This window comes from Hypomesus nipponensis, chromosome 13 (assembly GCF_054491055.1).
Source record: "Hypomesus nipponensis isolate SF chromosome 13, ASM5449105v1, whole genome shotgun sequence".
Taxonomy (NCBI): Eukaryota; Metazoa; Chordata; class Actinopteri; order Osmeriformes; family Osmeridae; genus Hypomesus; species Hypomesus nipponensis.
This window is the reverse complement of record NC_140373.1, coordinates 13011650-13037126: the sequence shown is the minus strand read 5'-3', so window position 1 is coordinate 13037126 and position 25477 is coordinate 13011650. Positions and strand designations below refer to the sequence as shown.

Genomic DNA, 25477 nt, shown 5'->3' with positions numbered 1-25477 from the left:
CCATGCTGGAGCTTGAGCGTCAACCCATGCTGCTTCGCTTTGCCCAACATGCAAGGTCGTCACAGGCAAACTACTGGTCTGATCGTAACCTTCTGGTGACCGCTGTAACGTCCTGCCGCCTTTTACTTAAACATGACACTTTATTAGCTGACAGAAAAATTGAAAGCTTAAATAACATAGGCTTATGTTATAGAGGGGTGAGGAATTAAAAGTGTGATAGATGATTGTTGGGTGGAAAGTTGGGGCTTCTATTTCGAATAACGGCGCGACTAAATACATAATGGTAGGTTAGACAAAATTGCACTGGGAAAATAGCCTACAGATATTTTTTTTTTTACTTGCCAAGTGTTTTACAATGAAAAGTACTCCCTCTAGTGGACCATTGAAACAACTTCGAAATGAGGCAACCAGCATCAATGCGTGGGTCCATTGTATAAACTCTAAACATTATTGTATCAGCCTCAACACAGGCTTTATTGTCAGTCTTAAAGAGGCCGGTCCGTTTTGAACGACTTGATGATAATGTTAGGCTAACGTCAAATTATGGGTTGACGACGTACCAACAAACCTTGCACATTTCTGTCAGTGAACCCTTTTACATGGGTTATTTCAGGAAGTGAAACATGGATTGATATGGTTGTACTGTTATACCTCTGGCCAGTAGGTGGAGTCCATGGTGCGTGAGTATGGCAATCGAAGAAATTTTGTTTCGGACAACCCATCATCAATTCACGGCCCATGACCGGACAACCTTGGTATTTTTCAAACGTCTTCTATATTAGAGGAGCGTTGAGTAAAACGGCTGTAGTAGCCAACTGGTGACTGTGCGTGTTGAATAGCAGGACCCTGGTCTGGCCATCTATGGGGGACTAGTCAGCAACTAGCTAGGTGCTTGGCAAATCCAAACAGTTGCGCTCTGCCGCTGGCGCGCATCAGTACCCTTTTGCCTCTCCGCCCCCTTTTTCAACCCGAAAGAGGGGTTAGCCCAAAGTCAACTTTTCATAAGTTTTTCAACTTTCAAGACACTTCGATTCTCGAACGAGCGTGGACGATACAATATTCCAACTATTCCAATACTTAAATGTCGATTCCAAGACTGAGGATTCTGTGGCGGAGAACACAGTAACCTAGCTTAGTTACCTGCTCTAGTTCTTGAACAGCTGCGAGAGACCCAAACATCTGGACGACGTGTCATGGAATGCACCCGCGAGACAGCAGCTGTCGCGGGGTGCGCTTTGTCCGCGGTGTCTTGATGAACAAGACAATCCATAACAGAACGTCTCATAATCAACATCTTATACACAGGTTAGGTTGTGGGTGTTTGAATGACCGGGTAACAAGTAAGGCTTTTCCTTGACGATACTGAAAAATATTGGTTTGGTTACGTTAAATGAATTCCGGACAGATGAGTCCAGAGGAACTGAGTTCTCTGCCGCCGAGGCCACCTGGACACGCGACCGGACTTTTACCTGCTAGTTCGCCCAAGAGACGCTTTGTTAAACTTCGGAGAAAAACGAGTGAAAATGGATCACTGCAGTAAGTCATGTGTTATAATCTAATTCATACAGAAATTACCGCTGTTCAAACCTGGTCAAGCTTTTACGTTAATTCAGTGAGGTTTAAACTTCTCAAAAACCCAATGGTTCCCTAATTACATTATTATATAGTACAAGGCTATAATATCCTTGGCAGTAACCAAGTGGTCCAAATTCTGAAACACATAGACACGCACACATGCATTTATACCCATGAAGTGACGTAACTGTAGAAATCTTTAAGACTTTATTGAAATAAGAAGCTTACAGGATTGCTGGGAAATAAACTACCCTGCGTTATTTCATCGCAAACTTCAGCAGAGAGGTAAGCAGGACTGACAGAAGGTGAATAAAGTGTTTAGTTAGCTAAAACTAAATATGAATGGGTTAGTACATGGTGTGGCCATTAGATATAGGAATGTGAATGAGTGATTTACGGTATCGTCTTTACTATTCGGTTCTAAACTTTGTTGAAATAAATATGGATCTGAGTAGGCTTTTGGGAGGGCTTGTTTTGTTGAAGAGTCAGTTTTGTTGAAGAATTCCTTTTGATTTGTTTGTCACAAAATGGGAAAGATGTGACTTTTTCTACTGTCTCTTTACTCCTCAACCACTCTTTTGTTTTCTCTCTCTTTCTCTCCTTCTCACTCTGGCTGTCTTTTTGTTTGCTTCTGTCACTTCCTCTGTGAATCATTCCCCTGCCACTGTCTTTCCTGAATTCTACGCACCTCCTATATCACTCACCTTACCATCTCCCCCTGTTCCTGCCTGCCTCCCTCCCTCGTCATCTGCCTCCTTCCCGCTCTTCATCTCCCTTACTCTTTCTCTCCCTCTATTTCTTCATCTTTCGCTCTCTCTCTTTACCTCTCCCTTGCTCCTCCCTCCCTCCAGGTCAGGCTCATCTGGTTCCTCCACAAGGTCGCACGAGAGCGTGGCAGTGGCCGTCAGACAGCCAAGCCGGAGTCGCATCCGTCGCCATACCAACCGCCTGTCTGGTGTCTTCCAGCGTGGCTCCGCCCCTAACTCCGCCCCCATGTCGCTGACTGGAGACGGCAGGTCCTCTCTTCCTGGCTATGCCAGAAAGGACAGCTGTACGTTGGTGTCTAACGTGAATTCGACTGCTGTCTTATTCTTTTTCTCTTTTGGTCATGTTGTCACGTGGCAACATGAAAGAAGAACCCTTCTCAAGTTCTGTTGGACTGATTTAGGGTTCCAAACAGAACCTTACTGAGGGTTCTTCTCGGGTAGTATCAGAAGGGTCAGTTTATCAGTCTTCTTTCTTCAGTGGACAGTATGTGATACGTTGAATGTCTAATTGTATGTCAAATATCTAGGTCCATGTACTGATCAGTATTTAAAGTGCTGTCATTGTTTTGACCTCTCCAACATGGCCGCCTAGTGACCCCTGTTGACCTGTCTGTCACTGAGGACCCCTCCGAGCTGTCCAATCAGATCACGGCTCCGGGCATCCTCAAGATCTTTGGCAGTGAGATCTGTGAGGGAGCCCACTACAAGAGTGTCCTTGCCACCACACACTCCAGCGCCAAAGAACTGGTCAAAGAGGCCCTGGAGAGGTGTGTGTGTGTGTGTGTGTGTGTGATATGTTGTTAACGTGTGTGCATTTACTGTTCATGTGTGAATGTCTTTGTGACATCCTTAGAGCATTACTATTATCGCTCCAACTATGAGATGGTGCCTGGTTGTGTATCAAGGGAAGAGTTGTTGGAATGACTAATATTCCCAGGGATCTTCCATACGAAGCATGTTCTGTAGGTGGCTCCTCAAGAACATGTGGATCGTGTTACGAGCAGGGAACAATGGAGACGAAGTGCTCTGGAATAATGATCAGCCGAACCATTGTTCTCCAGGTCCAGCTGTTTGTCATAACATGCTGAGCGCATGCATGCCAGAATCATCGTTTACATGGGCGATGTGGAAACATTCTAGAACAGACCACAGACGTCTAGAGGCCGGTCTGCTCAGACTCTCTCTCTCTCACTGTCTCTCTTTCTTTCTCTCTCTCTCTCTCTCTCTCTCTCTCTCTCTCTCTCTCTCTCTCTCTCTCTCTCTCTCTCTCTCTCTCTCTCTCTCTCTCTCTCTCTCTCTCTCTCTCTCTCTCTCTCTCTCTCTCTCTCTCTCTCTCTCTCTCTCTCTCTCTCTCTCTCTCTCTCTCTCTCTCTCTCTCTCTCTCTCTCTCTCTCTCTCTCTCTCTCTCTCCATCCTCTCTCTCTTCGGAAAGAAGGCTTCTGTCGTTCCTCTATCCATCGCACACACACATGCGTACACATAACCACACACACATATACACACATACTCACACATATACAAAAACACACCAACACATACACACACAAATAACTTGTTGCTGTCGGTAACAAGGCCAGTCATGGAGAACTTTCTGAGCTTGCAGAGTAGAACACGGAACAATCTAGGTAGTTATTCCTCCTCATTGCTTTTTCATGTATAATATGGTTATGATGATTATAGTAATTCCTCAGGTCTTACTAACAGATTATCAATACAACATTGTGTTAAGGGATCAGTATTATTTTCAATTATTTTAGTCTGTTCCTAATTAAATCAATCTTTATTTTACCGTCTGGATGTAAACTGCTTATAAAGAACTGTTGACTTTTTGATGTTTATTAACTGTTTGCAAAATAATTAATAACAATACTAGCTGTTTATTGGAACAAATGTTTCATTACCCAGGTACGGACTAAGCAAGCAGGAGGCGGAGTCTTATGTTCTCTGCGACGCCATTGGCCATGTGGGTGGACACCAGTGGAGGATGGAATGCTTCCGGGTGGTTGGCGACAACGAGAAACCCCTCCTCCTGCAGTCGCTATGGAAACCCCGAGAGGGTTTGGCGCGGCGCTTCGAGATCCAGCGGAGGAGCACCGTAGAGGAGAAGAGGGCCAGGGAGAAAGACACTGTCACCGCTGGTAACACTGCCCGCCCATCACACCTGAGGTTCAAATCAAACACACTCTGAAAGGTGGAGTTGAATTGAGTCAAGTAGAGTAGAGTCATGTCTGTCCAGTAACGCCCCTGGTCAGGGTTGAAACAGCTGGGAAGTGCTGTAGGGGTTCGTCCTGTTATCTGTTTGTTTTACTGTGGCCCCAGCTCGTGATAGTCCCCTATCTGTGTTCGTTTGCTCTGGGCTGCTGAGGGTGATGCTCTCTTCCCATCAAACCTGTCTCTCCAGAGGCAGAGGCCGTTTCCTGTTCGTAGCCTACGCTGTTGACTCTGGCACACACACACGCACACCCACTCACACACGCGCGCACACACACAGCCGCACGCACATAAACACGTTCATACACGCACACACATATACACACACCCCATCTCTCTCTCACTCACACAGTCACGCACGCCTCTTTGCATCATTAAAAATACTTATATTGGGGTCGCCCTTTTCCAGCCTGTGTTGACACATGCGTGTACAGTGGATGCGGTTGTTTGAACAGGCCTCCCCTCAGCCCTCCAGGCTCATGTTTACCCTCCCTCCCCCCAGGCATCAACGCCCAGGCCCGGAAGCTCCAGAAGAGCCGCTCGCGGGTCACCTCTTCCCTGATGGAGAGGGCCCTCGGCCGGGGCCACAGTCTCTGGAGGAGTCTGAGCGAGCTGGACCTCAGTGACCAGACCCCTGCCTCGGCACCGCAGAGCCACACCCAGAGCCACGACCCAGAGAAGGAGCTGGAGGAGAACCACCAACAGGGGCAGGTTTGGAACCAGGATGGTTCCACCCTTTTCCACCCTCAGGAGGAAAGTGTCCCGGAGCCCTGTCAGAAGGAAGGGATGGAGAGAGCACCGGCAGAGGGGGAGAAGAGAGGGGCGAGGGAGGGAGAGGGGTGGGAGAGGGAGGAGACGGAGAGCAGTGACGATAGTGTCACACAGTACTTTATTCATCCTCCTCACGACTGCCCCTACCTCCTCCTGCTGCGTGGGTACAGCCTCACACAGGTATCTGCTACACACACTCACACACACACAGTCTCACACACACAAACATAGATACATAGATAAATACACACATACATACACACATACATACATACATACATACATACATACATACATACATACATACATACATACATACATACATATAAGCTCAGGGTGTTCAAAGCAGGCCAGTGTTCAGAGGAAGCTGCAGGTTTGTGGTGTGTTTAGTCTATAAACATGAACACCATTGATCACTGAGGTAAAGCTCTTTCTTCTGGTTCCATGCTGTCCTGAGAGACTGAACCTGTATCGACTCTGGTTGGAATCACAGTGACACGGACACACACAAACACACACACACACACACAGGCAGGATTACACAGCTACTTTAGTGATGTTTTAGGATGTGTTGGATGACGATATTCCCAATATCACAGAAATAGCTCTGATCTGTGTCTGTCTCCATGAACAGAAAACAGCAGTAGGAACATGTGAGGCATGAGATGGAGAAACAGCCCTGGTCTTTCTCTGGAAAGAAACACAGAGAGACAGAGACAGAGTGAGCGAGAGAGAGAGCGAGGGACAGAGAGAGTGACGCAGAGAGAGAGATCTGTGTGTACCTAAAATGTGTGTGATGTGTGTGTGAAAACACAGAGCAGGAAGCAGAAAGGGACGACAGTGGCCCTGTTTCCTGTCTGATTACCACTGGGCACTGAGTGATTCAAATTGCCACACACACACAAGCACACCCATATGTGTCATGATCACACACCAATTGAACACACGCACAAACATATTACTTTACCTTAGCAAATGGGTCTTGCAAATACTCACTGTGGAATCTAATTAAACTGATATCACACAGGAAAAGTGGATGGAATAATGGTTTTAACTTCGCCCCCGTGCTGCGGTCATGAACAATTAGAACTGGGTTGAAGGAACACATTTGAGGAATAATTCAGTAATTCTGGCCATGTTGGAAAATACAAGCTTAACAAAGGGAGGTTAATCTTCTCATGCTGGTCCTGTTGTCATGGTGATTAATCAGAGCCTGTTTGCTGGGCGCACAGGGATCACTGCCAATTTATGCCACCAGACCTCAGCGATCAGATTACTGCCGGAGGTCAATTAGACTGTGTTCATCCATGATTGTGAACTGACACAGGTTCCATGTTAGAGATATGAGACATGTTAAAGTTATGCGATATGGAAGATACCGTACGATATTGCAGACCCCCCTATCTCTTTCTCAGATCAGTATTTCTTTCCACCCCCCCCTCCCTCCCTCCCCCACACACTTCACTCCTTCATAACTCCCTCCGTCTTCCCTCAGGACTTTGTCATATACTTGCTCGGCGGGTCGAGCACCGTGATTGGCCGACACCGCGGGGATGGCGAGGTGTCAAAGGTCGACGTCCAGCTCTCCGGGCCCGACATCCAGCCGAGGCACTGTTGCTTGCGTCGCCGTGGCAATGGGAGCTCCACCTGGCTCCGCCCCTTCGGCCGCGCTGTGGCGACGAGGAACGGGGAGGCCGTGAGCGAAGAGGTGGAGCTGGGCAGCGGTGATGTCATCGGACTGGGGGGACACTATTTGTTCCTGTTCAAAGACCCCACAGGCCTGGTTACTCCACCCCAGGTGTGTACTCTACGTCTAGACACGCGTCCAGAGATGAAAACACACGCAGACGCCAGCATTCAAAAAAATGTGCTTCCCTGTTGAATCCATCTTGTTTGTGTGTCCAAACATTCAAACAGGACGTCAACTCGGAAACTTCTGATCGCTCGCTCGCTACCGCCCCCTGGCTGTCGAGCTGTGCCCCTACACCCCCTCCAGCAGAGCTCCTCTGCTCCACCTGCTCTTCTTCAGACCCCTCCCCCAGACCCCAGACACCCAGGGGCCCCCAGGGGCCCCAACACCCCCAGACACCCAGACACGCCCAGAGAACCCCCAGAAGGGCCCCTCCTTACCTGAAGGACCCCTGGGGCCAGGACCTGACCCTGAGCTACAGCACGCAGCACGAGGAGCGTGTCGTCGCGGAGATAGTCGCCATGGCGGGTGCCGGCGAGGAGCGCCCTCCGCTGAGCGTGGCGTTCCTGCTGTGCTTGTGCCTGCAGCACTCAGCCGCCCGGCTCCACACGTCGGACCTCCGACGGCTGCTGTTGCTCACTGCCAGCCAGGTCCAGAACGCCATGTGGGTGAGTTTTTGTGAGGGTGTGGGTGGGTGGGTGGGTGTATGGGTGAGGGTGAATGTGTGCTCAGAGGCGGTGCTTGTTTCAGCTTGAGGATGATTTTCTTGGTTGATTTGTTGGCTGTTTTGTCTCGCCAGGAACACACCAAGGAGCTGGCCACTGGTCAGTCTGAAGGGTAAGTCTGTACATCACATCTGCGATACCTTCAGAACACAATCTTCAAATGACAAATGACTCTCTGTCGTATCGTTCTATAGCCCCGCGCCACTAATGAATAGATATGAATAGAGATGTGAGTAGACATACCGAATCTTAATCCAGATCTGCGTCGATCTGCCCCAGTCTTTGTGAATACTGTGTGGGACTACAATACCAACAATGCTTTGTGTGTGACTTCAGATGTCGTTAGTCCTTTGGTCCCTCGTCTTCTCCTTGCCACAGAAAGTGCGCAGACCCAGAGGAGCAGCCAGGTCTGGCTGTGGCCGAGCTGCTTTCAGCGCTGCGCCCCCTGGTGGTGTGGATGTCCAACGCCCTGGAGCTGCTCAACTTCATTCAGCACCAGCTGCCCCCCCTGCTGGCCTGGAGGAGCCGCAGGGAACAGCAGGAGGTGGGGGAGGAGGAGGAGTTGGAGGAGAACATAGGTATTGAATTCCACCTTTGTAACGCCATCAAGTTGATCAATAACTCAACTTTTTCCTTGGGAACTAACAGTCCTTTACATGCGCATGGACATTTTTGTTTCCACAGAAACAGTATCTTCTTGACTTATGTCTGTTCATCTCTGCGTAGCAATATACTGTATGTTTAATGTACAGATTGTCTTCATACATGAAGGGAGTGCATTTTACGTTTGTATTTATGTACTGTATGTATGTGTGTGTGTTTGTGCCAGCCCTGTTAGAAATGCGTCTGTCGTGCGTGCGGTCGGCCAGTGAGGAAACCATGACAGTTCTGGAGGAGGTTATCATGCTGACCTTCCAGCAGTGTGTCTACTACCTCACCAAGGTATACACACACACACACACACACACCAGCCTAACCCCACCACAACATGCAGACATTAGCTCTCTTAGGATTCAACTTACAGGCTCAAGCAAAGCAGCCTGTTGCCCAGACCAATCAGAAGCTTTTGTTTAGTAGCAATGGATTTTAGTTTTAATGAGACCAGTATGGTTTAAGAGCTTACTGATAGTGGTTTGGCAGTGGCTTTCTTTTTCTCATCTCAGAATGTGAGGCTTCTTGCTGTCCATCGTACTGTAAACTTGGTCCATAACTGACAGTCCATGCATAAACCTCAGTTTTGAACTGCTTTGGGAACGATGGTGGTTTTAGGTTTTAGTTCTAAAACTGGAGTTGTGAAAATTCAACACGTGGAAGTTATTTTAAACAAAGTCGAAAAAACGAGAAGGCAAGATTCGAAGCGAAACATTCCATTGTTAAAAGGGCTTAAACATTCGATCGTCTTGGCCGTCGTGTGAGAACGTGATGGTAGCGCGAGAAAGAATAATAATCAGAGAGACGGAGCATAAAGAGGCCTTCTACTGAGGGAACTGTCTGATAGACCGGCCTTATAGCCCCACCACACTCAGGCCCTTATGATAGGGGACACAGCACAGCAAGGGCATTGTGCTGCGTGTGTGTGTGCGTTTGTGTGTGTGTGCGTCTGTGCATGAGTGGCATCCTGTCTGTCTCTGTGTGTGAATGTATGTGTGTGTGTGTGGGTGTATATTTGTGTGTCTGTCTTTGTGTGTATCGGTCTGTGTGTATTTGTGTGCCTGTCTGTCAGTGTTTGCGTGTGTGTGTGTGTGTGCGTCCCTGTATGTGTCTGTGTGAGCTACCATCATTAGCTAGTGGTCAAGTATTGCCAGGTGGTTGAATCCTAAAATGACTTAACCTTCTGAGTGTAGCAGAATCCCATCATATCAAAGATGTCTATATAAAGAAACCAAATTCAATGATCATTTGAAACTAGTGTTTTCCACATCCAGACCAACCAGAATCCGAACAGAGACAGAACATGACAGCTCACGTGTCCCAACACACATCTTCTTCCTGGAGGGTCAAGAACAGACGTCATAGCAACTGTCGACCTTCACACGAACATCCACACCCCTCACCTCCACCCTAACCCATACATCTCCACACCCCTCACCTCCACCCTAACCCATACATCTCCACACCCCTCACCTCCACCCTAACCCATACATCTCCACACCCCTCACCTCCACCCTAACCCATACATCTCCACACCCCTCACCTCCACCCTAACCCATACATCTCCACACCCCTCACCTCCACCCTAACCCATACATCTCCACACCCCCACACCCCTCACCTCCACCCTAACCCATACATCTCCACATCCCTCACCTCCACCCTAACCCATACATCTCCACACCCCTCACCTCCACCCTAACCCATACATCTCCACACCCATCCATCACCTTCACACACATCACCTCCACACCCATCACCCCCTCCTTACATTTACATGTAGTCATTTAGCAGACGCTCTTATCCAGAGCGACTTACAGTAACTACAGGGACATTATCCCCGAGGCAAGTAGGATGAAGTGCCTTGCCCAAGGACACAATGTCATTTGGCATGGCCGGTAATCAAACCAGCGACCTTCTGATTACTAGCCCGAGTCCCTAACCGCTCGGCCACCTGACTCCCTAACCCATCACCTCCACACCCATCACCTCCACCCTAACCCACACACCTCCACACCCATCACCTCTCCCAGGCCTGACCCGGTTTATGACCATGGTATGCCCTGGAGCAGAAGGCTGACATAAGCATTGTGTCAGCTAGGATGCTTATGAGAAAGAGAGGCCTTACTCACAGGCCTTACTCACAGAAAGCGTAAGGCCAAGGAATGGTCCATATCTGTTTCCTGTTGAGGAAGGAAGAGGCAGGAAAGCTGTGTCATGTCTCGCAGGAGGAAACTATAGACCTTCCTAGAGAGTGGAACTCTTGAGCCTCCGTCCCATTGACTGCCTCTTTCTACGTCTGCAGAATAGAGAGAGAGAGTGTGAGTGAGTGTGTGTGTGTGTGTGTGAGAGAGATAGAGATTGGGGGTTGGAGGAAAAAAGAAAGAGAGAGCAGTGAAATTCTGAGAGAGAGCGAGAGAGCGAGAGAGAGAGAGAGAGAGAGAGAGAGAGAGAGACAGAGAGAGAGAGAGGAGAGAGAGAGAGAGAGAGAGAGATGCCTTACCAGCTCCTTCAGGGGTGGATCTCTCCTACAGTGTGGGTGATGGCACCCCCGGAACCAGCTCCAGTCTGGGACGGTCAGGCAGTGTGGGTGGGGTGATTGTGTGGTTGTCTGGGTTGTCCTGGAATCCCATCAATCACGGCCGTCTGAGATCTGTGGTTTTAGCTGGCTGTGCTCTATCACTCTGACAGCACACAACTGGACCCGGCAACACTCAGAATGTGTGTGTGTGTGGAATATGAGTTGAAAATGTGTGCGTGTGAGAGAATCTGTGATTGATGGCTTCCTTGTGTGCGTCCGAATGTGTATGCATGTCTGATTTTGTATATGCATGTAAGTGTGTGTGCATGTATGCGCGTGCGGACGTATGCGTCGGAGAGAAAGACAAGCTGTCAGAGCGAACAGGAAGGAGACTGTTTCCATACTCAATACTTGTTTCCTCCAGAGCTGGCGTGGTCAGCGTATACTCCCATCTGAATCACACAGAGCAGAACCCCAGCCTGGAACGCTCCCCTCTAACCAGAGAAACACTAAAGAGACCAGTCTGGAACGCTCCCCTCTAACCAGAGAAACACTAAAGAGACCAGCCTGGAACTCTCCCCTCTAACCAGAGAAACACTAAAGAGACCAGCCTGGAACTCTCCCCTCTAACCAGAGAAACACTAAAGAGACCAGCCTGGAACTCTCCCCTCTAACCAGAGAAACACTAAAGAGACCAGCCGGGAACTCTCCCCTCTAACCAGAGAAACACTAAAGAGACCAGCCTGGAACGCTCCCCTCCAACCAGAGAAACACTCAAAAGTGTCCTTTCAGGGTTAGGTGCATCCAAAATGTGTGTGGGTGTTTTGATGATGCTTTGGTGACTGGCCACACCCGAGAATGTTGTATACACGTTATCTACAGACAGGCAATCCCAACAAACACGCGTACACATACAGGCAGGCAGACAGACACAAATAATTACACACACACACATATTGACCAAGAGACACAGACACACAAACAAACGACCCGCACAACCACAGAGAAACACAAATGAACACACACACACAGGCCTAGCCAGCGAGACAACCTAAGTAGATGTTGGATACAGGAGGAGAGAGGATTGCTGGGTCAAGCACCATACACTTTTGACAAGAGGAACATTTCCCAACTGTAAACCTCCCCCTCGGGACATTGTTTGGGTTCATTTCCACCCGTTTCCACAGTCTTACATTACAGGGGTTTTCATCCAGTAACATATGGAGCCAGCTGGGGATGGCTGGTGTAAAGTGATCTATCTGCCTGGGCGGATTCTTCCAGAAGTCGCCAGTCAGCAGCAAGCCCATGCCAAGCCCACACCAGCCAGACTCAAAAGTCAAAAATGTAGACCCACTGCCAGGGCTGGTCTGGTGGGACAAGAAGAGAGGCTGGATGGGAGGCTAGAGGGGGGGGGGGGGGGGTTGGTCTAGTGAGTCTGATAGAGAGGCTGGGGGGGTACAAAGGGACGCTGTATGGGAGGCTGGGGGGGGGGGGGCGTTCTAGGGGGACAGGAAAAGAGGATGGATGGGAGGCTGGGGGGGTTGGAGGAGAGGCTGGATTGGAGGCTGAGAGGAGAGGGGATGAAAGGGAGGCTGGATGGGAGGTAGGGATATGGATATGGGGTGTGGAGGGGTGGGGTGGGGGTTAGGAGCATATGGATATGGGTTGTAGGCGTGGGGGGGGGGGGTGGAGGAGCGTATAGAGATGGGGGTGCTAGAAGGGAGGGAGGAACGTATGGAGATGGGGGGGCTTGGGGATATCTGTGTGCAATTATCCTGAACAAAGCTAGCCTTGTCGTGCTCTGCTCCAGCAGGCTAATCCTGGCTGTGGAGGGAGTTGCGCTCTGGTCACACAGCCAGAGAGAAAAGGGAGGGGAGGGAGGGAGGACGGCATGGAGAGAGGGAGGAGGACAGAGGGAAAACGAGAAGGAAATAGAGACAGAGAGAAAATGGGATGACGGAATGGGAAATGCATCCCTTTACCATGGGATCTCCTGTTGGCAGAATTATCTTATCTCACATTCCTGCACTGTGCATGTGGTGTGTGTTGTGTGTGTGTGTGTGGTGTGTGTGTGGTATGGTGTGTGCACGGGGTGTGTGTGATATCTGTTTGCGTGGTGTGTATTTGTATATGGGGTGTGTGGTGTGTTACACGCTGGTTAATAGGTGGTCTTGAAACTGGAGTTCTTTTTTTTTTTTTTACATGATAAACGTCTCCACTTTAGCTGCGGCCAACTCCGTTCTGTCCCTCCTAGGCCCTGTACCCTATCTTGCCAGGACTGCTGGAATGTAACCCCTTCAAGGGGAGCGGCAAGCAGCCGATGCCCAGGCAGAGCGAGCAGTTCCTGGGCAGCGGTGGTCTGCTGGTCCCCGGGGAGACGGAGCAGGTCCTGGAGGTTCTGAAGGAGACCAGACAGCTGCTCCAGGACTGTCAGGTCCACCAGGAGATCTCCTCCCAGCTCCTCGCCTACCTCTTCTACTTCGTCAACGCTTCTTTGTTCAACAAGCTCATGGAGAGAGGTGGGGAGGCCGACGTCGGGACGCGCGTTTTTTGTTGTTGTTTACAATGCTTCACCGAATACAAATGGTGGTTTATGATATTTTCCGTGTGTGCGTGCAGGTTCTGAGTCCGGTTTCTACCAGTGGTCCAGAGGGGTGTCCGTCCGGGCCAACCTGGACCTGCTGCTGAACTGGGCTCATGCTTCTGGGCCAGGCCTGGGAGAGCTGGTGTCGGAGCACACACACACTCTCTCCTCCGCTGTCAACCTACTGGCCACGCCCAGGGAGAGCCTGGTGCAGGTCAGCTCACACACACACACACACACACACATGCATACACACACAGGCAGGCTTACCGGTACGCACACACATGCGCGCACATAGGTACATATTCACACACACATGTACCCACAGGCAGGTGTATAGTAATCCAACACACACATGCACACACTCACACATACACATGTATATAGGCAGGCTTCACTCTCATGCACACACACATACGCACACAGTTGGATATAACAGTCTACAGAAATGATTAACCGGGGAGATTACTGTGTGAGGATTAAGTCGTGAGAAAACAAAGGCCCTTTCATGCTCAGCGAAGGAAAATGACGTTGGGCTACTTCAGTACAGTTCCCTTGACCTACCCTCTCAGCCGTGTCACCCTTTGCGAAAAATGCTGTTTGTAGACCTCAACCGAGATCTTCTGAGGGAACTCTTTGTCTCTGTCCTTCTCTTTCTCTCACTCTCTCTCTCTTTCGCTGTCCATTTCTTTCCCTTGCTTGATGTCATGTGACAGGGTTCAACCCTCTGTGGTGTGAGTCCTCATGAAACACATTTGAGTCAAACCAGTCTGCTATTCCAACTCGCAGCTGCAACACCAGTCATTCCATAGGCAGCCTGACCTCACCAGGCAGACACGCAGCTAGAGAGACTGGAGGGCGGTGTATGTGTGTGTGTGTGTGTGGATCACTCTGGGAGGCTGTTGTGGGGCTGGGAGGGACAGAGCAGTGGTCGTGCATGATTGATGCTGACCACGACCACACCGTCATCCTCCCCAGGCCTCCTGGACCACCCTGCGATCCGAGTTCCCCTCCCTGAGTCCGGCCCAGCTGCATCACCTGCTGGCGGGCTACAGCCCGCCGCCACCCTGCCCCCATGCCTGGACCCCCACCCTTCAAGACAGGCTGGAGGCTGACAACACTGGTGAGGAGAGATGGGGGTGGGGGGGGGGGGGGGGGTGGTAGGTGTGGGGGGGTGAGTTGCGGGTGGGGGGGGTAGGTGTGGGGGGGTGAGGTGTGGTGGGGGTGGTGGTAGGTGTGGAGGGGTGAGGTGTGCTGGGGGGGTAGGTAGGTGTGGAGGGTGAGGTGTGGTGGGGGGGGTAGGTGTGGGGGGGTGAGGTGTGGTGGGGGTGGTGGTAGGTGTGGAGGGGTGAGGTGTGCTGGGGGGGTAGGTAGGTGTGGAGGGGTGAGGTGTGGTGGTAGGTGTGGGGGGGTGAGGTGTGGTGGGGGTGGTGGTAGGTGTGGGGGGGTGAGGTGTGGTGGGGGTGGTGGTAGGTGTTCGTGGGGGGTAATGTCTCCCTCTGCCCTGGCACCATCCTAACCAAGCCTCTCCTCACCCCGCCACCGCCCCCTCACAACACCACCTCACCTCCCTTTCTCCTCAGCTGGGGTGCTGGAGAGCTTCGACAGCCACCCCCCTCTGCTGCTCCCTGGAGGGGGCTTCGTCCTGGAGCTGGGCCGGGTGGTGGGAGACCCTGCCCTTCGAGAGCAGCTTGACACACTTCGGGCGTTCGTCTGCTCCCTCTCCGGATCTCACACAACTGGGGAAACGCCACTACAGGTAATACACACACTCTCACACAGGGTTTTTCGGCCATTCGTAACAAAATACAAGGAAGGCTGCATTGAGATTCCTGGAACACACACATAATGCACAAGTGTACCTATTCCCCACACTTCAGCCTCCTCCTTGCTGAGCATGGTTACTCTCGAGACCCTCTCCCTCCCTCCAGGGTTCTGTCCCTGCCCCTTTGGAGGCAAAGTTGGTCAAGATGGCCGCACTCCCCAAGGCCTGTCTGCAGCCTCTGGAGACTCCTCCGGCTGAGAAGCTCCTTTCCCAGGCCTCCCTCCAGGGGCCTCCCCCCCCAGGAGGCCCTGGCACTGGGCTTGACTCCTGCGGGGACCTCCTTACCCAGAAGCTACGGAGCCTGGAGCTCCAGAGCCGAGAGATGCAGCCTGGGGGAGTGAGTAGGTCGGGCCTGGACCCCTCCTGCCTGCTCACCCCACCCAACACCCCCCACACCCTGGAGCCGCTAGACCCAGAGACGGAGCACCCTTACGGGGGGAGAGGGCGAGAGGGGGAGCCCCCCTGGAGCAGCTTCACCAGCGGGGACCACCAGGAAGACGGTAAAGAGCACTTTCTTTTTGACTTCTTCGAAGAAAAAAAAACGGCCTTCGCCATAGTCAGACCAGATGGTCACTGTTGGAATCCGTTTTCATCAATGAATCCGAAAAAACACCCTCTCAGCAGATGTGTTTGAGGAAGACTTCCTGTCGGCAGACTGCACTGACAGCATCCTCCAGGGGGAGGAGGTGGAGGAGGAGGAGGATCAACAGGTGTTTACTCTGGAGCTGCAGCGAGGAGAGCGAGGTCTGGGCCTGGCTCTTGTGGACGCCAGGGTGAGTGGCCAGGAGGAAGCGGGGTTCTCCTCAAACCGCTCCGTGCACAAGAACTCCACACACACACAGACACGCGCGCGCACACACGCGATCCGTCCTCTGAGAGTGCCCATGACTGCAGTGAGTGAGTGTCAACCTTGACCCTTAGCGTGAGCCCACTTAGAGCAGGGAATAACTCACAGTCGTCATCGCCTCCACCCCCACATCCTCCCAAAGTTGGCCTGATGGTTATCTGATAGGCGGTGGGGCTCTTACAGGTCAAAGATCCAATGCATCCATCTCTGGTAAAAGCAGAAGTCGTTGGTTGCAGGGTACAGGGACATACGTTTTCCCGAAAGTTCCGAAGCACTGTTCTTTTGTCCTTCTGTCCTCAACATGATCCGCACTGGACTAAAGGAATGGCGAGGACGCCTACCAGACTCAGTTAAATATTAGCTCCAATCAGTAACCATTATCTCCCTAATGAGGATCCATGAAAGCGGGTGACCAATGGGGTTCTTTTGCCCAGTTTTAACAGGGTTTATCAATATCAATGCAGATACATGAAGGGGGAGTAGGGGGTTTGACAGTAGTGAGATGCAGCCATACAGACTGTGAGGGAAGTAGGCTCGCTGACAGAAGTGAGACGCAGCCTCTATCTCCTTCGGTGTCAGCTCTCCTTTTGCATCTGGTGTTCAGTTCCGCTGCAGGGTGGTCCTGGGTGCTGTGTTTTCTTAGAGACGTGGAAGTCAGTGGGGGGTGTTTGGTTAGGGCCCTGTTTTCATCTCAGTGTACATTCCTTTTCTAAGTAAGCATATACGATCCATCACTCATAGTCGAGAGAGGAGTCCAGGTTATTAGCTGTGGCACATCACTAGCTCATCACCGCTTTATAGCCCTGACACTGCTGACCCCTGGTGGTTGTGTGTAAAAGGTGCAGTCTTGATGCTTTATCGAGGCTTTATTATTATTCCCTTCCCTCTTACATTATTTTTTGACAATCGCTAGGACCTCTTTTTTTCAATACTAAGGTTACATTTTCTAAAATCTTCATACCGTGAGCACAACAGCAGTCTGTGTTGGCTAATCTGTGGATAATTTGTCATTGCTTTGGCGCAAAATGCATTCATTGACAACACCTGATGGTCTGCTGTTACATAAACCACTAATTGGCCCATACACACTGAGCGTCTCATTTAATTCCTGGATGACCTCTGTGGAAGGATTGTGGCTGATGAGGAACAGGTTGCAGTGAGGCAAAATGGCCCAACATTTGTTCTTGTATGGGACAATGTAGCATTTCACCACCCATTGTGTAATGCTAATGTTTTTTAGGTCAATGTTTATGCGCTTGTTGGGTGACAACCTTTGTTAGTATAATGTAAGAATGTGTTGATTTGAGTCATGTACAATGTGTTTTGGTAGTTTTAGTGAATTTTGAATGGGAAAATAACTTCTGTGCCAAGCTGAAAGTTGCATAGGAAAACTGCATGAAGAGTTTTGAAAATGTGACCCAAGTATTGAAAAAAAAAGGTCCTAATGATTGCAATGAAAACTGTAAATCCATTGACATCTGTTCATGACTTATATTATACAGTGATTATACATACATATAGTAATAATATTATGTAAATTACTGACGTGTATTATTTTTTGCACTCATGATATGCATTTTTGTATTTTAACAATAACTGTGACCTCATAATCTGCAGTAAAATGGTCCACCACTGAGATTTCCATATCAGTATATTTCTACATCACTGGCACACAGACATGTCTACATACTTCCTGTATATATGAACCACTGAGCTGTCTGGCCGGTTGCAGGACACTCCCCTGAGGATGTCCGGTATCTTTATCCGCTCTGTGGTTCCTGACTCCCCCGCAGCCAGGAGCCGCAGGCTGGGTCCCGGTGACCGTATCCTGGCCGTTAACGGGGTCAGCCTGGTGGGCCTCGACTACCACCGGTGAGGAGGTCTTCTGTTTCCATGGAAACTATTCCATGGAAAGCAAAATAATAACGGCGATAGAGACTTGGGAGTTTTGTTTGGACGGCTTTCTCTTTCCCACATGGTCACCTCTGTTACCTCTCCATCTCTCTCTCATCTTTCTTTCTTTTCATCTGTCTTTCTGGATCTTTTGACCTCTCTCCGTCTCCCTCTGTATCTCTCCCTCCCACCCTCCATCTCTCTCTATCTCTCCCTCCATCTCTCTGTATCTATCCCTCCATCTCTCTGTATTTCACTCTCCACCTCTCTGCATCTCACACTCGATCTCTCTTTATCACTCCCTCCCACCCTCCATCTCTCTGTATCTCTCCCTCCATCTCTCTGTATCTCTCCCACCCAGGGGTAAAGAGCTGATCCAGGGGTCAGGGGAGAGACCGAGGCTGCTGGTGGCCAGGTCCGACTGGACAGCTAAGGCCATCCAGACCCCCTGCTGACCGGCCCTACTGCACTGCCTCCCCAGCTGCCAACCTCCAGGACATTATCCGGGGACAGACACTGTAAACCCACAAGCTAACCTTGAATATAAGACTGTCCATAAGCATCAAGAAGACAAGAAGATAGTGTGTAATCAATGATAAAACAACACATGCTCATTGGATTTTTTAATATTGATATGTGAGGAGATTAACGGAGGATAACGGACCCTTGTTTTTACATGATGATGCTCACGGTGTAGCTGACTCCGTAGGCCTTGACTCTGATGCATTGGCGTGTTTGTCTTTCTCTCTTTGATGGGCCCCAAGATCACAGACATATTTATTGATACCATTCCAATGGGGATCTGAAAGACAATTGACATGAATCAGGGTGGTCAAAGAGTGGTCAAAGCAAACAAAAAAGCAAGAGTGGAATTGAAAAGTTCCAGTGCTTGACTTTAGCTACAGTATAGGATTAACACCAGCCTAGTTAAAGGGCTCTTCAAAGTTTTTATGGTTATTCAAATTACTATTAGAATGTTACATGCCGAAAATATATGAATATACAAATGTGTCTTCATTTTGAAATGCTGTGTGTCAACACGGACTTGAGCTGAAATGTAGCAATGATCCAAAAACAGTGGATGCAATTCCTTACAACATCACATTTTATCCCTTTCTCGGTGGCACAGGTTCTGATAGGGAGAGAGAGGCAGCACGATTGACTATTCGTATCAGAATGACAAGAAGACCGATAATATCAGTGAGGTCTACAAAAGTTCTAGAGTCCAAGGTTCACTTTCTGTTTGCGAGGTTGCTGTCACTTTGGAAGCAGCATGACCGAAGAGGAATTATACACCGTCTACAAAGGAGTCTATCTTCCTAAACTGTTACATCCTCCAGAGAGCATTGCATACTATGAACAATTCACTTTTAGACCGGACGACGTTGTTATTGTGACATATCCGAAATCTGGTAAGTTTTTACAGTCAACGGCTGTATGGAAGAATGGCGTATCCACGAGTCTGGTTATGGACTGTGGTGTCTTCCGCTAAAACCAGGTTGCGTCTTAAGAAAGGGTCGGGAGAGGCTAAGTTCAAGTTCAGATGCAAAGTCTCGTGTATTGACATCAACAAACAAGGGACACATTCGCCAGGTTGCTCTGCCGTGAGCCAACCAAACTCAATACATGAATTCAAACAGCATTTAGAAAGCTGACAAGAGTATCTGAATTTTGATATGATCTGAAATATAGATTCATATATATATAATCATATATAAATATATATATGAAAGATCTGAAATATAACAGTAGCCTAACATATTTCAGTCTTATGAAATTCGACATGCAAATATTTCAGATCTTTCATATTCAAATTCACATACTTTTGTCAGCTTTCTAGCTCCATAGTAGCCTGACACTGTCATATGACAATACTGATAATTCTAATCAGAATAGGAGTCTGAAACCGCTCCGTTGGGCTGTGAGTATGGGGCGTTTTTCAACTGAACCCGGAAAAAATACTTCTTCGCTCAATTGGATATACCTACAACCAATCGGAGCAGCGTAATAAGTTGTTTGTTGAAAACGAATTCAACCCAAGCGCTCTTTGGTGCCGTGGTTGTCCATCATCATATGAAGCCCACCCTGACAAATTCATTGCTCCGAACAGCTCCTGTTTGGACATAGTTTTTCCCCAACCTAGCTACCCCAGACCCAACTTCCCGACCAAATGTGTTTGTGGGCGGGGCTAAATTGGGCTGGCAGCCAGGCTAGGAATTCGGCCCAACACCGGTCCTAGCACATTTGGCGCCCTAGGCAAGGTTGACTCTACCCGCCGCCCCCGCACATATTTCAACCATTTCTCAAGCTGAGAAGGGATAACCTGTCCCGGTATATACAATTAAAGGCGCAGGCATTCTGAGGGAAGATTTCTGCCAAAAACAGTTTTACGCTACAATCGATAGGCTACATTGAATATAAGTAGCCCTCGGGCTTATGATTATGTTTTTATACCAACGATAGTGTTGTAGCCATTTCTATAGAAATAACAGTTTTATGTAATAATGTTGTAATTGAGTATTGAGATGTTAAGATTATGACAACTAAGAAGAACCTGTGTTGCACTGTAGAAATTAAAATATTGATAGTTGACCAGTGAAGCTGGGAATAATTTGATTGCCTGTTTATTCTAGTATAAAAGAGTAAGAATCCCACTAAACAGGCAGGAGCTATTGGACCTTTGAGCAACACGGTCTTTTGACCTGCACTTAATGACAGTTAACTTGTTACGTATTATCCTGAGTTTGTTAAATAGTTTTTTTAAGTTATTGAGAAAACAAACAAAAATACATATTTTTGGATTAAATACTTTTTTTTCTGAAATGTCTGTGTTGAGTACAAAAGAACATTGAGGTTCTAAGTGAGTCAGCTTGGCTGCACCCATCACAGATAGTTTTACATGTATCCTGCACGTTCAGGAATTCGTTTACATATATTGCAATATTTGTTTTGTCTGTACATGCAGTGAATTTTGCAATGGAAACGAATTGAGCCAAACATAGTGCCCTGGACCCATAATCTTTCCATGTGTATCCTCTGCTGGGATTTCCATGTCACAAATCTGCGTTTATTAAAATATAAGTAAATGCTACCCCAAAAATGTGTGCTTAAATTAAGGAGACTGATAATAGTAGCTGAAGTAGTAGCCTATAACTTCAGAATGCTAGTCACCCGTTTACAAACAGTAAAGTAGCCTACTACTTCCATTTAAATAACCATGCAAATGCCTGTGTTGCAGGCACAACATGGATGCAGGAGATCACTCCCCTGATTCAGAGTGGTGGGGACTTGACTTCAGTTCTGACCCAGCTCAACTGGGACCGGGTTCCCTGGCTGGAGGAACACAGGGCCCAGGTTCTCAACCTGGAACAGAGGCCTTCTCCTCGCCTGTTTGCCACACACTTCCACTATGACATGATGCCCCAGTCCTTCTTCAAAGACAAGCCCAAGGTAGGGTGCAGTCTCCCATCCTAAGGTCATGGGTCATGGTATATGTAACACTAATAGCACAGGGTCATTCAACTCTTATTGGGGATCCAAGACCACCCTTGCCCCTCCCCCTCTCATTTTGAACACCGACCATGGAAGGTGATGGTGCAAATGGAATATAATAGTGGTGCATATGTGTGTTTTGAAAACTGAATGGGATGTTGCATGAATGGCAATTATGTGAGTGAGTATGACCTCAGATAAGACTGTGAACCTTGTGTTTCCTACAGAGGTAATAGGGTTGTTGATTTAATAGTTGATTTAATACTAAGATGAATGATTCATCAATTAGTGTGACTTGTTCTTTGGCCAGGTGATTTACATCATGAGGAACCCCAGAGATGTGTTCACATCTTCCTACCATTATTATGGGATGGCCTCCTACCTGGTTAACCCCCAATCACAGGACGATTTCTTACAGAAGTTTCTCAACGGAAAAGGTACTGTGCTGGTGAACGTAGGTGTTGCGTGTCTGTGTTAGCGGAAGGAAATATACTTGTCCATGCATGCTGTTTATTGTTCATGGATTCTCTGTGGATACAGATACCCATGCCATTACAGTTTAGTAGTCAGGGACAACATTTCACAATACAAAACACCATACAATATCTTAAATTGATTAATTCAATTTAAATTGTATTCATGTTGTCATCGAGGTAATTTTTCTCTAATTAATTACCATTAATCTTTGCTGATACATCAAGCATGTAAATTGAAGTTTTCTGTATGAGAAGTTGTGTGTGTTTGTGGTTTCAGTTATGTTTGGTTCATGGTTCGACCACATTAAGGGTTGGTTGAATGCAAAGGACCAGGACCGTGTTATGTACATCTCCTATGAGGAGATGATATGGGTGAGTGTCTTACTAGATCCCAGCAGATCTCTACCACAGTATTATGGTATGCCATGAATGAAGATCAGTACAATACACACATACTTTTAACACATTGGTTGGACTGTATCAAATGAGAACGGTTTCTGTCTTGTCTTGAACAGCTTAGTCCTTTTCCAAATAGTGTTTGTTCATGCCTTAGCATTTTTTACAGTGATGTCAGTTCATGGAATATTACTCTGTTTTCTGCCATAGAGAATTTTATTTAAAAAATTGATTGTTCTAAATGGTTTACTCTTTTCCCATTGGTCCACTACAGAATAAGCTGTGATGATTGGGTAACCACAGGGAGGAAAGCAGGTTGAGTAACTACACCACTGTTTCTGCATCCTGGCAGGACCTGAGGGATTCTGTGACCAGGATTGCCCTCTACATGGACAGGTCCTTAACCCCCGAGGTGGTTGAGAAGATAGCAGACCACTGCATGTTCAAGAACATGAAGCAAAACAAGATGTCCAACTACTCCCTGGTACCAAGCGAGTTCATGGACCAGACCAAATCAGAATTCCTCAGGAAAGGTACCACCCTCCTTGTATTCTTAAGGATGTTTTCTTTATTAGTTTTTTTTTATTTTAAGATCCACAAGGGAGGAATTCAGAATGATATACAGGGTGGGTTTGAACCTCGGAACTTTTGATCTGCAGGCAAATGCTTTTATTTCACTAAGCTAGACTTTTGGTTATTTTGCTTTGAACTTTCTGTACTTCCTGACACATTAGCATGTTATTCATTTAGCAGACACTTTATCCAAACAAAGATACAAATAGTATAGAAAGTACATCGGGTACTCAAGGTTCAGAAGAGACACAGTTCTACAGTATTTCTGTAGTCAAGAGCTAAGGAAGAAAAATCAACTAGATTGGAGAAAATTATCTGCTTCAACTGTTAGTGTTGATCTTAAATATTCCTAACTAAATAGGTTTATTTGAACAGTGAAAGACAGAATAACAACAAACAAATCCAGAAAAAACTAATGTCAACATTTGTATTCATTGATTTGCATTGTGATTGTACTTATTATTCTTATTTTCTGTGTGCCTTTTTCCCCAGGAGTCATAGGAGACTGGAAGAACCAGCTTACTGTGGCCCAAGCAGAGTTATTTGATGCTGTTTACAGAGACAAAATGAAGGACGTCATATACAAATTTGTGTGGAACTGACTTTCCTTATAGCCGTTATAGTTTATTGTAATAAATAATGTACAGTACATATGTCCGAGGCAACTGTTTAGATCAACTGCCTTCATGTCCTAGTTTGAAAATGGGAGCTTAGTTACAAATTATCTTGACTATCTTCCAACCAGGTGTGTATGTTTGTTTTCTAATGTTGGTGGGACAACTTTTATAACTGAGGATGCAGTCGTTAGATATAATCTTCTTAATAAAAAGTATGTGTGTGTGGGGGGGGGGGGGGGTGACAAATTTACTGTTTTCAAAAAGTGTCATTATACAAAGTTCATGTGTAATGAAACTTTCTATCTGTTAGTAGTTGAAGCAGTAGTGAACAATCTGTCTCAGGTGTGTTTATTTGATCACCTTTGAGCCCCAGTCTTTTAGACATACTGTAGCACACATACATGTGATATGTGATTTCAAACATGTCAATGTGATGTTTTGCTGACTAATCACTGAGAAAAGTAAAAACCTAAATGAACACAAGTTATTATTGAAAAACAAACCTAAGTGTCAGTCTAACACAGTTAACATTTTAATTGCCTCAATAAAATAAAATATGTACTTCATTCAAGTGGCAGTCAAACTTTAGGGGCTTTCCTATCAGGGCGAATGAGAGGATGCTTAATTGCTTTTTTACCTGACATCTTTGAAAGACAGATGCAATGATTAATGTATCCATGGCCATGATATAACTATAACACATTGAATGATTTAAAAAGTGACCCATAACATCGACTATGCACTACAACTCAATGTATTTAGTGATGATAAAATTATTAAGCCTATTTGGAAAGAGATTTTTATAATGTCATTGTGTGATAACAAAAATATGACTAGGCCTAGACTACTTGTTCCGAGCAGTTGTTTTCAGTGAACAGGTTGTAAAAACTATTGGCTAAGTTACAGACAGTCATGAAAAACTGATGCTAATTATCTTATTTTCTAACAGCAGTCAAGTTGTCAGTCGGTTCCTGTGGTTCCTGACTCCCCCACAGCCAGGAGCCGCAGACTGGGTCCCAGTGACCGCATCCTGGCTTTTAACGGGGTCAGCCTGGTGGGCCTTGACTACCACCGGTGAGGAGGTCTTCTGTTTCCATGGAAACTAGTCCATGGAAAGCAAAATAATAGCGGCGATAGAGACTTGAGAGTTCTGTTTGGACAGCTTTCTTTCTTTAGTCATTTAGCAGACTCTCTTATCCAGAGCGACTTACTCTTTCCCTCATGGTCACCTCTGTTACCTCTCTCTTTGTATGTCTTTCTTTTTATCTCTCTTTCATTTCTCTCTTTGATGGGCCCCAAGATCACAGAAATATTTATTGGTACCATTCCAAATCGGGATCTGAAAGACAATTGACATGAATCAATGTGGTCCAAGAGTGGTAAAAGCACACAAAAAAAGTAAGAGTGGGGTTGAAAAGTTCCAGTGCTTGACTTTGGCTACAGCATATGATCAACACCAGCCTTGTTCAAGGGCTATTCAAGGGTTTTATGGTTATTCATATAACTATTAGAATCTTACATGCCTAAAAGATATACAAATGTGTCTTCATTTTGAAATGCCGTGTGTCAACACTGACTTGAGCTGAAATGCAGGACTGATCCAAAGACAGACCACAGAACGAGGGGCGCCGTTGAACCCTTTTTACTGGGGCATGTACCCCAACCCGCTGTGCCCCAGTAAAATCAAAAGTTTGAGTTTTAACAATTTACTTTATTAGTCAGTGCATTAATTTAGATTAATAATCCCGGAAGAAAATAAACGCAGTACCCCAAACAACGCTTGTAAAATCACGCACACAGAAGTCCAGGGGTCGGACTCTTAGACTTAGAATTGAGGTAGGCTAAGAAAACATTACAAAACTA

General features: G+C 47.4%; 2 protein-coding genes and 1 long non-coding RNA gene across 4 annotated transcripts; 2 read left to right on the top strand and 1 right to left on the bottom strand.

Annotated features, from left to right (window-relative positions):
• Nucleotides 1–719: 719 nt before the first annotated feature.
• radil2b (Ras association and DIL domains 2b) lies at nucleotides 720–19071 on the top strand. 2 transcript variants are annotated; one of them, XM_084670174.1, is made up of 18 exons: nucleotides 720–1536; nucleotides 2427–2626; nucleotides 2935–3109; nucleotides 4248–4480; nucleotides 5056–5504; nucleotides 6820–7122; nucleotides 7242–7682; nucleotides 7814–7851; nucleotides 8118–8317; nucleotides 8569–8681; nucleotides 13166–13430; nucleotides 13531–13709; nucleotides 14474–14618; nucleotides 15079–15254; nucleotides 15427–15820; nucleotides 15945–16093; nucleotides 17961–18039; nucleotides 18422–19071. In XM_084670174.1, the coding sequence occupies exons 1-18, from the start codon at nucleotides 1391–1393 to the stop codon at nucleotides 18433–18435; spliced, it is 3699 nt and encodes a 1232-aa protein (XP_084526300.1). In that variant the 5' UTR covers nucleotides 720–1390; the 3' UTR covers nucleotides 18436–19071. The 2 variants fall into 2 exon arrangements, with proteins under 2 accessions (XP_084526300.1, XP_084526299.1); XM_084670173.1 differs by having other exon boundaries at nucleotides 17900–18039.
• Nucleotides 18669–20188, bottom strand: LOC146260308 (uncharacterized). The gene is made up of 2 exons (XR_014729521.1): nucleotides 20049–20188; nucleotides 18669–18862 (listed from the first exon to the last, which is right to left on the bottom strand). It is a non-coding gene; the product is annotated as an uncharacterized LOC146260308 (long non-coding RNA).
• LOC146260307 (sulfotransferase 2B1-like) lies at nucleotides 19133–24185 on the top strand. The gene is made up of 6 exons (XM_084670175.1): nucleotides 19133–19472; nucleotides 21299–21510; nucleotides 21863–21989; nucleotides 22306–22400; nucleotides 22777–22957; nucleotides 23490–24185. The coding sequence occupies exons 1-6, from the start codon at nucleotides 19334–19336 to the stop codon at nucleotides 23597–23599; spliced, it is 864 nt and encodes a 287-aa protein (XP_084526301.1). The 5' UTR covers nucleotides 19133–19333; the 3' UTR covers nucleotides 23600–24185.
• The last annotated feature ends 1292 nt before the right edge of the window (nucleotides 24186–25477 follow it).

What these genes read in the sequence shown, in the direction of transcription:
- radil2b (XM_084670173.1), top strand. Translation starts at nt 1,391, where the DNA reads ATGAATTCCGGACAGATGAGTCCAGAGGAACTGAGTTCTCTGCCGCCG. An exon ending in GCCTGGTTACTCCACCCCAG is followed by an intron (nt 7,123 to 7,241) that starts GTGTGTACTCTA and finishes ACATTCAAACAG; the next exon opens with GACGTCAACTCGGAAACTTC. An exon ending in CGGGGACCACCAGGAAGACG is followed by an intron (nt 15,821 to 15,944) that starts GTAAAGAGCACT and finishes CCCTCTCAGCAG; the next exon opens with ATGTGTTTGAGGAAGACTTC.
- LOC146260307 (XM_084670175.1), top strand. Translation starts at nt 19,334, where the DNA reads ATGACCGAAGAGGAATTATACACCGTCTACAAAGGAGTCTATCTTCCT. An exon ending in TGTGACATATCCGAAATCTG is followed by an intron (nt 19,473 to 21,298) that starts GTAAGTTTTTAC and finishes CCTGTGTTGCAG; the next exon opens with GCACAACATGGATGCAGGAG. An exon ending in CCTATGAGGAGATGATATGG is followed by an intron (nt 22,401 to 22,776) that starts GTGAGTGTCTTA and finishes GCATCCTGGCAG; the next exon opens with GACCTGAGGGATTCTGTGAC.